At 38.5% G+C, this 14,087-nt stretch overlaps 1 protein-coding gene across 16 annotated transcripts in view; it reads right to left on the reverse strand.

Annotated features, from left to right (window-relative positions):
* Window positions 1-14,087, reverse strand: part of LTBP1 (latent transforming growth factor beta binding protein 1) — a 461,939-nt gene that overhangs the window by 92,578 nt on the left and 355,274 nt on the right. For all 16 annotated transcript variants that reach the window (XM_055400890.2, XM_055400894.2, XM_055400891.2 and 13 more), the window contains 2 exons: window positions 12,781-12,903; window positions 4,164-4,286 (listed from right to left, as the gene is read on the reverse strand). In XM_055400890.2, coding sequence (XP_055256865.2) covers window positions 4,164-4,286; window positions 12,781-12,903 — 246 coding nt within the window. The remainder of the gene's footprint in view (window positions 1-4,163; window positions 4,287-12,780; window positions 12,904-14,087) is intronic.

Raw genomic sequence — 14,087 nt, forward strand, 5'->3', positions numbered from 1 at the left:
CTGGCAATATTACTGATTTAGCTATCTGAATATTAAGCTTGAACTCTTTACCCTTCCATCTGCCATATATTTCAGGCTTGTTGGCTTATTTACTGCTGAACCTAACTAAGAAATCAAGCAGGAATTACTCATTTTCTTAACAACTCTCCCATTCTGGTTATTGTCACTAATTTTGCAATATTTTAAGAAAGAGCAATGAATCATTTTCTACTTGACTATTTCTTAATATGATTCCACTCTGTGAAATCCTTCCCTTCTTTTGTAAATTCTCTGGTATCCTCTATGTTTGCTATCTACTGAAAAACATCTTAGATTGCAATCTTTCCTGAACTCTGACCTTCTTTTACCTGTTAACACTATTCTTTCTTTCCAACCTGCTGCCTGGAATCTGTTGCCCTCCACCTGGGCAACAAGGTGCCATAAAGTTCCACTGGCCTGGGGATCAAGTCCACGGTCTCTGTCCGTCTTGTTTGTAGAGCCCTAGAGGTTATCTAAGACTACCTTCTTATTTTACCTATGACTCAATGTGACCTTTTAAAAACTGTCAGACTTTGTAACTTTGCAGAGGGAATCATGTGCATAAACATTTTTGCTTCAAGAGACGTCACTGATTAACAAATAATTGTCTAAAAAGTCTGATGACAGGAACCGTAGACGAATTCCCAGACTTTTTTCCAGGAAACCACCAAGAAAGAACAACATGAATATCTGGAACCAGAGAAACATATGCATTCAATTTGGGTTGTACTTATTGAGGCATTTCTAAACTATGCTGCTAGTAACTAAGCTGAAAGTCAGACTATATTTAAGTTGGGTTTCTTTCATGGGTCCGAGATTCCACAGAAATTCACAATTTGGCATGTGTAAGTCAAAATGTGAAACTGAGTGTACTCTGAAGCTCAAATGTATGCTGCCACATTCCTAAAGAGACTAGTAACATAGAATTTCCATGCTGTCTGTGTATCATCATTAATTGTCCTGAGGGAACAGATTCTTACACTTTCAATTGAAAATGTCTTCCTGAATATGGACCTATCTCCAGATTATTAGGTAAGATTTAAACTTTATGTCTATCACACATTATTTTTTAAATATGTTCCATGGTTATTCACATTGTCATAAATTGTGTTTTCAGCATTAAAACAAACTCTGAAATCTATGCCCACATACAGAATGCTGACATGATCATGGGATTAAATAGAATTAGGCTACTAACTTCAGGCAGAGTGAAGGATCATAAACCTGCCTCCAGTGATGTGGCAAAGAGAGATGATTCAAAACAAGGTCGGTGCACAAGACATTATAAACAGCCTCCAATCAGAGTAGGTGGGTGATGGAGCAAATTCACAGATAGTGTTTTTTAAATGGTACTATATCCCACTGCAGGAATATTTTTCATTAATTTGGATATAAGTTTTTCAAGTAGACATATTAGTTTATTCTGGAAATTGGGAGTCACCAATGTGACTGAGAATAAAGTCAACTTAATAATGATTTATAGCCAATAAAACATCATATGTCTGAAGCAGCCACATTTGAGCTCCTAAAAAATCACAAACATAAATTTAATATACTGAGAGAAGACAGTATAATTAATTAATCAGATGACTAAATTAGTTTCTTATAATTTAACTCTAGAAGTACATAAACTTTGCAATATGAACTCATGGTCCATTTATACAAGACTTGGTTTTACTTCTCTTTGGTCAAAACTTTGTGACAAGAAGAAACAAAAGAAAAGTATTCCTAAGCCCAAATGTCTATAATAAAAACAGAATTCAGGGGTTTAGGGGTATCTCTTGGCATTTTTTTCTATTAAGATTTAAAAGTCCCCCAAATGGAAATACTGTCATAAATTTACAATTCAAATCTTTCTTCTCAACTGCATTAAGTCCAAACACATTTAATTTCTGTACTGGGAACACTGAAAAATTTAAGTTTACCTTGAAGGTAAATAAATCTTGTCTAAGGTACATCCTGCAGAATATTTACATCCTGGGATCAGTAAGGGCATTAATTTTAAAAGATCTTGAGGCAAAGGTCCATGTCTTTTATATCTCAGGGACACAGAGCTGAATGTAGATAAGATACATAAGGTAAATATTCTAGAACCACGACTAAGAGAGTAGACACCATATTCCCTTTGTTAATAATACTGTGATTTGGGACATGTGAGAGGAATATAAATTATGACAAACCAGAGTTTTAAAAGTCACACATGTCCAGGAACAACAGATAAAAATGACTCCAACAAACTTCTATTTATATGTACTTTGGGCTATATTACAGAGTTCCATAATGGTGGAGGAACAAGAAAATTTATCCAGTATTAGAAATAAATAAGAGAACAGGTAAGTGTGAGTTTTCAACAGAAAAAGGCATGGGTTTATTAAGATTAATAATTATAGGAAATTTGTGGGGTAATTAGGTGTAGCTAAAATGTTGGAACAAACGTGATTTTCTAATCACAACATAAAAAATAACTCTATGCATTATACTGGGGGGAAATTTACTGAATCTGTCTGCTTTCCTTTGGCTATAAATGTAACAATAATTGGCATGGCAATGTAGAGAAAATAAAGGGGAAAGATCTTGGGTTCAAATCTCAGTTCAGTTGCCTCTTAGGAGCATGCTAATTAACTTCTCTGAGTTTCTGATACTCAATCACAAAATGGATAAAAGTTTCCTCCTCAATTCTCTACAAATTAAGTGAGGTAATACAGTAACTGGCACATAACAGGCATTCAGTTAAAATTGTGTTGTGGTTGGTGCTATGTTCTCATTAGTAGTGTGTGTCCACTGTACAGTCAGTCCTGCTTTATCCCCAGAGAATACATTATAAGACCCCTGGTTGGACACTTGAAATTATGGATAGTAATGAACCACGTATACACTACTTTTTTCTTATATATACATATAATAAATTTTAATTGATAAGTAAGGCACAGCAAGAGATTAACAACTAATAATAAAATAGAATGAGAACAGTATACCATAATAAAAGTTATGTGGACACAGTTTCCCTCTCTTTCCAATTATCTCACTGTGCAATTTTAACGCCTTTTTCATCTTAGAAGGACTGAGCATGCACTGTGGCCGTGACTTGAAGTTTGAGGGTCAACAACAAAAACAGAACAAATTTCTTCTTCCCTCTTCACAGTATCACAGATGAAAGATTTGTTCTTGCCACTGATCTTAGCAACCCCAAATAGGATTTTTTTTTCTTTCCTTAGTAAGTCAAGAACTTTCATGTCTTCATTAAAAAAAAATACCCTTATGGGTTCTTTTTGGCATATCCAAATGGTTTGCATCACTACCCTTGTTCTCTGGAACCATTAGAGGTAAGGTAAGAGTTGCTGGAACCCAGGCACTTTGGTGCCTCAGCAGCGGATCTGATGACGGTAGAGAAGGCTACTAAGCGACTAACAGATGAGAAGTGCTGGGGAAAGGGATGATTCGCATCCGGAGCAGGATGAAGCGGGATGGCATGAGATTCCATATACTAGTTAGAAGAGCAAGCAATTAAAATCTGTGAATTGTTTCTGGAATTTTCCGTATATTTTCAGACCACAGCTGACTGCGGGGAACAAACTGCAGAAAGTGAAACAGCAGATAAGGGGAGGAGGACAGCTTTTTGGGAGATCAAATGTGAGAGCACTTTGAAAAAATATAAAATTCTGTCCTCTGTAATTATGACCAAATCATTAACCAGGCTTTTGTGGAGAGAGGAAACGCTAGATACTGAGTGAAAACAGGGATCAGGAAAAACAAAAAAGCAGAAACATGTTATGGGGCAAAATGAAATAGGCCCATGAAGGCTATGTAAAAGCAAAAAGGTAACTGAGAATCAAATACCAAGGTTGGCCAATGGAAGGAAAGTGCAGCAAAGTATAGGTGATCATAGTTACCACAGAATCACATAAAGCTAGGACACAGTTCCAAAATGCATGAGTTTCAGTTAGTTTGGTGCAGTGCAAAGCAGGAACTTCCTGTACTTGTTGTAGACTCAAAAAAATTATAATAATACTTATAAATAAAATTATTAAAAAATTTCATAGCTCATTTATATATACAGTGGTAGAACCGTAAACTATTATCAAGAAGCAACACAGAACTGAGTAATTATGTAGATTATCAATTAAAAAGCAGAGAAAGCTGTTTACCTTGACATCCTTTATTGTCATTTAGCTGGAATCCATCTGGACAAGTACATTCATAGGACCCTTTAGTATTAATGCAGTCTCCTCCCTGGCAAACACTCTTGTCCTCCAAGCATTCATTGATATCTACAAGTCAATTTACAAGATGTATAAGACAAACTGTATTAAGAAAAACATTTTCCTTATCTTTACACACTAGACTCACATAAACGAACATTATTTTACATCTCTGGTAATGCATGATTTTAAATGAATGACTGTTTACCTTTTAGAGTTATTAAAAATGAAACATTTTGAAAGGATTTTAGCTTTTAAAATTTGTACAATATAAATAGATGCTATACAAGATCCTGGGTTACACATCACAGGAAAGATTTTAAAATATCTGGCATGCTCCCTGCCTCCAAATAAAAATGATTGTACAAAAAAATTCCCAAATTGCATTATAAAAGTAAACGCAAAAATATTGATTTATAAGTTCAAAATAATTTAACTTAAGAATTGTCAAAGATACATGTCACAAGAATAGTACCAACTTCCAGAGTCACATGGATTTAGAGAAGAGATACTGTAAAGATTAAAGGTATCTTGTGTAATAGAAGGAAATTACTTGAAGGCTTGACAGGGTGAACAGTGGCAGAGGGGTAATAAGAGGAGTTTTTGGAAGGCAAGGGAATGAGCAAAATCAGAAGTCACTTACTCAGAAGTTATCACAAACAGGTATAATGCTGTCTGGATTTTTAAAAAATGTATATACTTGTAACATATGTCCAACTAAAAACGGTTTATGTAAGCACTAATGAGTCTTGACTGTGAGCATGTAAGACAATTAATGACCCCGCTCACTGCATGAACTTGAGGCAAGATCTTTCACAAGGGTTGTTTATAACCCCAATTACTATTATCAAAGTTCATTATTCCTAACACACTCCATGAGTCTCAATTCCGTTGTATGTGTAAGATTCAAATTATTAGCCCTGACGAAACCTAAAGGACAAAACCTTCTTTGTTTGCTCAGAATTTGCTATGTTATGGTATTTCTTGCAAATAAGATTGCTGCTAAAATACAATTGTACTCATTTTACATGCTAGCAAGGTAATGCTCAAAATCCTTCAAACTAGGCTTCAACAGTTCGTGAACCAAGAACTTCCAATGTACAAGCTAAATTTAGAAAAGGCAAAGGAACCAGACATCAAATTGCCAACATCCACTGGACCATGCAAAAAGCAAGAGAATTCTGGAAAAACATCTACTTCTGCTTTCACTGACTACACTAAAGCCTTTGACTGTGTGGGTCACAGCAAACTGTGGAAAACTCTTAAAGAGATGGGAATACCAGACCTCCTTAACTGCCTCTTGCGAAACTTGTATTCAGGTCAAGAAACAACAGTAAGAACCAGACATGGAACAACTGACTGGTTCAAAACTGGGAAAGGGGTACATCAAGGCTGTATACTGTCACCATGCTTATTTAACTTCTATGCAGAATACATCATGTGAAATGCCAGGCTAGATGAATCACAAGCTGGAATCAAAACTGCCAGGAGAAATATCAACAACCTCAGATATGCAGATGATACCACCCTAATGGAAGAAAGTGAAGAAGAACTAAAGATCCTTTTTGCAAAGGTAAAAGGGCAGAGTGATAAAGCTAGCTTAAAATTCAACATTCAAAAAATCTAAGATCACACAGCATCTGGTTCCATCACTTCATGACAAACAGAAGGGGAAAAAATGGGAACAGTGACAGACTTTATTTTGGGGGGTTCCAAAATCACTGCGGATAATAACTGCAGCCATGAAATTAAAAGACTCTTGCTCTTTGGAAGAAAAGATATGACAAACCTAGACAGCATATTAAAAAGCAGAGACATCACTTTGCCGTCAAAGCTTTTGCTTTTCCATAGTCAGTTATGGATGTGAGAGTTGGATCACAAAGAAGGCTGAGAACCCAAGAATTGATGCTTTCAAACTGTGCTGGACTTCAAGTGCTGGAGAAGACTCTTGAGAGTCCCTTGGACTGCAAGGAGATCAAACCAGTCAATCCTAAAGGAAATCAACCTTGAATATTCATTGTAAGGACTGATGCTGAAGCTCCAATACTTTGGTACCTGATGTGAAGAACCGACTCATTGGAAAAGAACCTGATATTGGGAAAGACTAATGGCAGGAGGAGAAGAGGACGACAGAGGATGAGATGGTTGGATGGCATTACCAACTCAATGGACATGGGTTTGAGCAAATTCCAGGAGATGATGAAGGACAGGGAAACCTGGTGTACTGCAGTCCGTAGGGTCACAAAGAGTCGGACAAGACTTAGGGACTGAACAACAACTAAAGTACATGAAAAGGTCCAGAACTGAATGTGGAGACTCTTGCAGTCTGTTCTCCTAGCTTTCTGGTTGAAAATATGGACACATGGAATTAAGTATTTCTCATAGAATCCAAACAAGTAATTAACTGCCCTCTGCACCATTCTTGGGGTAGATAAAAGAGAAGCACCTTATAATTTCACTCTATCAAAAGAAAGTATTATGAAGTTCACCCATTTTTAAAGTGTTTCTGAATACTGATCCTAAAATGTAAACCACAGCTGATGTGGTAAACTAAAATAGTTTACTACTTTTTAGTGTTTCTCCAACTTCATTTAAGTGTAATTTACATATAACAAATGTATCTAAGAGTCCAAATCAATGAGTTCTGACAAATGTAAACACATTCTTGTGACCACCATCACAATCAAGGCACAGGCATTTCTGTATCAATTTATATCTCTTAGGATCCACTGTTGGATTCTTACATCATTGCAAATGCAACATTATTTAAAGGAACGAATGAAACACCTTTCTAAGAATGTTATTCTGTAGTGACAAAAATAAAGTCTGGAGATGTTTTCCTTTGTCTTTTTGTCTAATCCCCATTCCTGTTAACCTTGTGCCTTGGGTGTTTTAATTGCCAACAAAGAGTCAGTAAAGGAAATATGCACAATTAAGAAAGATTATTAGCACGGAGGACTAAGCGTCTCTTGCAAAGCCTGAATGCACCAACAACTGGTTTCAGTTCAGTTCAGTTCAGTCGCTCAGTCGTGTCCGACTCTCCGCGACCCCATGAATCACAGCACGCCAGGCCTCCCTGTCCATCACCAACTCCCGGAGTTCACTCAAACTCATGTCCATTTAGTCACCAGTTAACTGACCTTTGGTATATCAAGATTCCTAAAACCAAATTTAACGGAGAAAATACTCTTAGATATAAATTCTGCGAAAATAATTCTCAAGACCAAACTTTCTGCCAATTTCATGATTTTGAAGTAGTTGAGACAAATGGGAATATTCGAGTCTACTGTTGGTGGATCTTTGCCATAAAACATGTATTAAAGGAGAAATCTGGACCAACCATTACCAAAAAATGCATAGGCATTTCCAATGCCCTCAAAGGTTTCCTTGTACCCCTTTTCTGTGTGGCTGCTTCTGGTCGGCGTAGTGTTTCTGAGTCATCCAGGTCTGTCACATGTTATCAATAGCTCTCCCCTCATTATTGCTGAGCAGTGTTCTGTTGTATGAATGTCTCCTGATTTGTTTACCCTTCACCAGTGCTGAGTACTTGGATTGCTTACAGTTTTGCCATTGTGACTGACATTTTGATTCATATGCAAATCTTTGTGCTAATATACGCTTTTCCTTAAGTACATTCTGAGGGGTAGAATGGCTGGGCCACATAGTAGATTTAACCTCTGAAGTTTTTTAATGCGGCTACATCATTTTACAATCCCACCAGCAAGGTAGGAGTTTCAATTGTTTCATATTTATTCTAATAGCTTCATAGCCATCCTAATGGGTGTTGAGTAAGAGATCCACACTTAGATTTACCTTTATTTCTTTGTTCTTTAAGAAACTGAGACAAAATAAGAAACGGCACCTCTATTAGCATTATGTGAAAAATTTCAAATCAAAATACAGCAAGTAGAATAATACCAAGGATATGAATTTAAGGAACAACACTCCATTACCTAGTATGCCCTAGCATAATGGAAATCTATCAGCTTTGTTCACCTCTCCCTAAAATAATTTTCTTTCACTTTCCAAAGTCTAGGAGAAATAATATATGTGAAGAAAAGAAATCATCTTAAAAAGTTCAAAAACAATTGGACAGATTTTAAAACAGCTCATTACATTAGAATCTGGTTTAGTTTATATATTTTTGCAAGACCTCTATCTTAGAAAGCAAAAAAAAAAAGAGTAGCTGGAATATTAAGAGAGCCCAATGTGGGACTGTCCAGCACCCTGCCGAGGGTAATATGAAAGAGCGTCTTCTTCTAGGAAAAAGACTTCCTGCAGGAGCTGGGCATCAGGCTTTAAAGAAAGTACCGGTCAGTCGTGGTCACCTCTCCACTGAGACTGCTGGCAGTCACCAACGACCTCCACTTTGCTAAATCCCATCGACTTTTGGTCCTCATCTTGTCTAGCAGCAATGTTTGACACAGGTTCATCACTCCCTCTTTGAAATACTTTCATCTCTTGGATTCTGGTTTTCCTCCTTCACTTGCCACTTTTTCTCAATCCCCTTTGCTTGTTCCTATCACCTCTGCACTTCTAAATGAGGGACAATGACAGTCTTTGGAACGCTTCTCTCTTAGCTACATGCACTCCCATGGTGATCCCATCCAACTTCATGGCTTTAAACACTGTCTACATGCTGATGAATCCCAGCTCAGAACTTACCACTGAATTCCAAACACGTAAGTCCAATTGCCTTTCAGATATCTTCATTTGGATATTCATCAAAGGCATCGCAAACTTAAAACGACCAAGTTCCTAATTCCCTCCACAAAGGCTTTTCATAGAACACTCCCTCCATAATCAAATGTCATCATCTCAGACTAGCTTCTGCTTGCCTACTTATTTAAAACTCTCACTCCTTCCCTCAGCACTCCCCATGCACCCTACTTTAATTTTCCCCTTAACATTTATTGCTATTTAACAAACTATATAGTTTACTTACTTATGATGTTTATTGTTTTCTGCCTCACAAATGAAATGCAAGCTACACAAGGGCAAGACTTTTTTTCTTGTGGCACACCCTTGTCACTCAAATGTTTGGGTTTTTGTTTGTTTTTGTTGTTTTTAAAAATTTACTTACTTAATTTATTTCTCTGTACCAGGTCTTAGGTGCAGTATGTGGGATCTTTAGCTGTGGCAAGCAAGATCTAGTTTCTTGATCAGGGATCAAACCAAGGCCCCTTGCACTGGGCGCATGGAGTCTTAGTCACTCGACTACCAGGGAAGTCCCAAATATTTGTTGAATAAATGCATAAAAGAATAAATGGATGACTTTGACTTGGAAAGAAATGTCAGAAGGTAAGAAATACCAGCACCTCCCTGTTTCGACTTAGTCTGCAAAGAAAGGACCAACAGAGAAGTGCTACAAGGAAGACAGAGTATGAATCTTTTTCTCTGGCTTTGCAAGGTACTAGATGGAGGAGCCTGGTAGGCTGCAGTCCATGGGGTCGCTAGGGGTCGGACATGACTGAGTGACTTTACTTTCACTTTTCACTTTCACACATTGGAGAAGGAAATGGCAACCCACTCCAGTGTTCTTGCCTGGAGAATCCAAGGGACGGGGGAGCCTGGTGGGCTTCTGTCTATGGGGTCACACAGAGTCGGACACGACTGAAGTGACTTAGCAGCAGCAGCATACAGCAGGAGAAGGCAATGGCAACCCACTCCAGTACTCTTGCCTAGAAAATCCCATGGATGGAGGAGCCTGGTAGGCTGCAGTCCATGGGGTCGCTAAGGGTCGGACACGACTGAGCGACTTCACTTTCACTTTTCACTTTCACACATTGGAGAAGGAAATGGCAACCCGCTCCAGTGTTCTTGCCTGGAGAATCCCAGGGACAGGGGAGCCTGGTGGGCTTACGTCTATGGGGTCACACAGAGTCAGACACGACTGCAGTGACTTAGCAGCAGCAGCATACAGCAACCACAACAAGTTACTGAAGAAGGTGCCAAGGTAGGCACAGGAGCAGAGATTGTGCCTCGAGAGGCAGAGCCTTTGAGGACTGAGATGCCAAACACCCCTAATAACCAGGACAACTGAGGCCACACAGCATCACAGACTGAGTGGCTACTGAGTGTGCTGGAGTCAACAGCACACGGAGATAAGCCCTGTGCTCGGGATTCTGACTCCACGAACAGTCCAGCAGGACTGCAGGATGAAAGTGTAAGAACACACAGTCCCTGCCAGGGTTATTAGAAGAATATTACACGTATAAATATAAACACCAACAAGAAAGATGGCTCTTCCTCTCACAGCTGTGAGAGGCATGTGAACAGTCACAGCTCAGTTAATTACAGCTGAGTACGATTAAGAAGGGTCGGAAACAGTGCTTGTTGGGCATTAGCGGGCTGAAGTCCTATTATCGTTTCAAAGTGAGCTCTGAAGTAATTGAATGGACTCCAGTCCTATTTATAATCCAGAACAATAGAGAAATTAGCCCTGATTTGAAAAGGGTCTGATGATATGCTTAAAAAGAAGGTTTCTTTCTATCTTTTGAAGATAATCTTTCGATACATTTTCCAGTTTCTTGTAGGGATATGGGTTATTTCAGCTGCTTTGCTTCTTGAGTTGATTTTGATGATTTAAATTTTCTTTTAAAAAGTACCCATTGAAACATGTATATTATTATATGTGAAATGAATCGCCAATCCAGGTTCAATGCATGATACAGGATGCTCAGGGCTGGTGTACTGGGATGAACCAGAGGGATGGGGTGGGGAGGGAGGTGGGAGGGGGGTTCAAAATGGGGAACACATGTACACCCGGGGCGGATTCATGTCAATGTATGGCAAAACCAATACAATAATGTAAATAAAATAAAATTTGCATCTGCAAAAATAAATAAATAAATAAAAAGTACCCATTTCAATGATTTGATCCAATCTATTTTAGATACAAATGTACTACTGTCTTTTCATGTTTTAATTTGCTCTATACTGCTCAAATCCTTTTGGATTTCTAATTTTTTCTTTCTTCAGAGATTTACACGAAATTGGTCCATTTTATTATGTAGCTTTTTGTTTAATCAATTTCTACTTTCCTTTTTTGTACCTCTCAAATTTTTCTTTTTCTGAAAAGAAGCTTTCTTATGGAACATATATACTAATAATGACAAGCAAGCTGAGTAAAAGTTTTTATTTGACTCTTCATATAATGGTTTTAGAATAAAAAATATTGGACTCCTGGTGAAATGGTTACACATTAAAACAGCCAAAATAGGAGGAATATATCCTATAACAAGGACCAGTTGCCCAAGATTTAGTCAATGACCTGGCTATCCTCTCGGCTAGGCCAGGAAATAGGGCAGAACACACACTGGTGTCAGTGTAGGTTTTCAGTGCCTTAGCATGTGCCCTGCCACCTACCCACTTCTAGAACAGACCCTTCCATGACTGGTTCCTGGGAATAGAACTGCCTCTTCCATCCTGGAATGCCATTATGTCGAATCATCAACATTTACCCGGATATTGTAGTGTTCCCCATTCACAGTTTTCAGAAAATCAATTATTACTCTTTTGACTTATCACTTGATCATCTGCTTATTTTTTCAATAGGTACGTTGATTACAACTTTTCACTGGTTGTATTAACTCTTCAAAGAACATTACCACCTTAGGATAAAATCCTAGAAGATGATCACTGATTCAACAGTAATGTACATTTTAACACCTCGGAAACTGCCCCCACTTGCCCTCCAGACAAGTTGTGACTGTATGTGTCAAGTTCTCTGGTCAGAGGAGAAGGATGCTATATAATACAGTTGATCTTTCCCAACCCATGGAACTGAAAAGTATCTGAAGCCACTGAAGTATGTGTCACAAAACCAGTCACTAAACAAGTTCATTCTCATCTATAAAAAGTGGGGTTCAGAACCTCACACATACTCTACCTTACTGGGTGAGGCAAACTCTGTTGTGTTCACATTCCTTGTTTCAAAGCTGATAGGATCTAACAGTAGCAAATCAGTAGATAAACTGGAAAAAACGCCATTACTTGGGTGGACAGTGAACCCAGAGAATTCACAAGAACCAGGCTGGTGACAGGTGGCTACAGCAACCCCGACCACCTCCGAGGGGCTCTGAGCCAAGGCAGGTAGTGAAAGTGATCAAAGACTCACAATGGGATATCTTTCAGAAATATTTTATGTGAAAAGCTCGAAATTAAAGTCTGGCTTTTAAAATTTTACAGTTATCTGGAAAATTAACTCGTCTTTGCTTACTTGGACTGTTGGGACCATTGGTCCTGCACCCCAGTGGGTGCTATACAGAATGAGATACTCAGGATAAACTATCTGTAGCTGAGAAAAGCTACACTGCCTCTTTGCTCACTTATCTGGCATAACTCTTTTAAAAAATTGCTCCGAGCAGGGCAAAGAAAACCTGGATCCTCGCATTTCTTTGCATGATTTGTGTGACCTTGGGGAAAATATCTCACAGGGATCAAAAGTCCTCAACCATGAAGTCAAAAGTATGGGGTTGAGGACAGAAGCCAGGATGATGTTCAGGTTTCCCTGATTCTGATTCTGGCATTTTATGATTCTGTAACCAAGAGCAAGTCTCACCTTCACAATGGTCTCCAAGCGCAGATGCTCTGTACCCGTGGTCACAAAGGCAATGGAAGGAGCCCTCCGTGTTCCTGCACTGCCCATTACTGCAGAGATGATGGTGCTGGCATTCATCAATATCTATGAGCAAGACAGTAAAAGGAAACTTAGAAGTGGTGCTTTAAAAGGGAGGTTTTTAAAAAAAATTTATTTGCCTGTGTCAGATGGGATCTTCGTTGCCACATGCGGGCTTCTCTCTAGCTATGGTGTACAGGTCCAGTTGCCCCACAGCATGTGAAATCTTAGTTCCCCAACCAGGGATCAAACCTACATTCCCTGTATTAGAAGGCAGACTCCTAACCACTGGACCACATGGAAATCCCTCAAAGTGAGTTTTTAATCATTCATGTAAAGGAAACCTGTAAACCATCTGATTTCTAATTAATTTAGAATTTTTATCATGTGACTCAGACTGAGCTCTAGTAAAAAAGGTCACTCATTAATATTTCAGCAGGGAAAACCAGATGAGCAATAAGCTAAGAATCTGTACACATGTATCCACTGGGCACTGATGAAGGGCAAATACTTGGCTGTAATCTGGGAATCACAATAAAGCTTCTTGGAATTCCTTCTATAGATTCAAGCATAACACTCTGAGTTTAAAAGCACTATGGCCTATGATAGCCTAAAGCAGGGATCAGCAAGCTATAGCCTACCACTGCCTAATATTGTTAATAAAGTTTCACTGGAAAATAGCACCACACATTCATACACTATCTGGCCCTTTAAGAGAAACTGAATGACTCCTGATCGAAAAATGTCATGGCATGAATGTCTTCTTTTTCAGTAACTTACCCTTTAGCACCCTCCCCCACCCAATCTCACCCCTGCCCCAGCAATCAGGTTCTCTCTCTCTCTCTCTCAATGATTTTCTGGGCAAATTTAATGGTCCTTCCCTGCTCTCAGCCTATCTGATACCTATGTTTCCTCTGAATCTTTCTTCCTTGATACACACATCTTCTGCTAGAGATTACTTGTTCTGTAACCTACATCCTGGGCTCAGACGCACACACATGCCCGCATCACATCCACATACAAAAGGCAAAGTTATGTATTCCATATATTTCATCACTTACTTTCCCATTAGATTTTAAGTTTCTTGAGGCAGAGTCCATGTCTACCACACTCTTTACTGCTCTTCAGATGACCTAGTATTTTACCAATCAGCAGGCACTTAATTCATATAGGTTGCTGATAAACTTTGCTGATTATATTTACATATATGAGCCTACATCTGGCAATGTGATTATTTTTAATTGAAGGAT

Source organism: Moschus berezovskii, chromosome 11 (genome assembly GCF_049115385.1).
Source record: "Moschus berezovskii isolate FMDL1 chromosome 11, NW_MosBer_1.0, whole genome shotgun sequence".
Lineage (NCBI taxonomy): Eukaryota > Metazoa > Chordata > Mammalia > Artiodactyla > Moschidae > Moschus > Moschus berezovskii.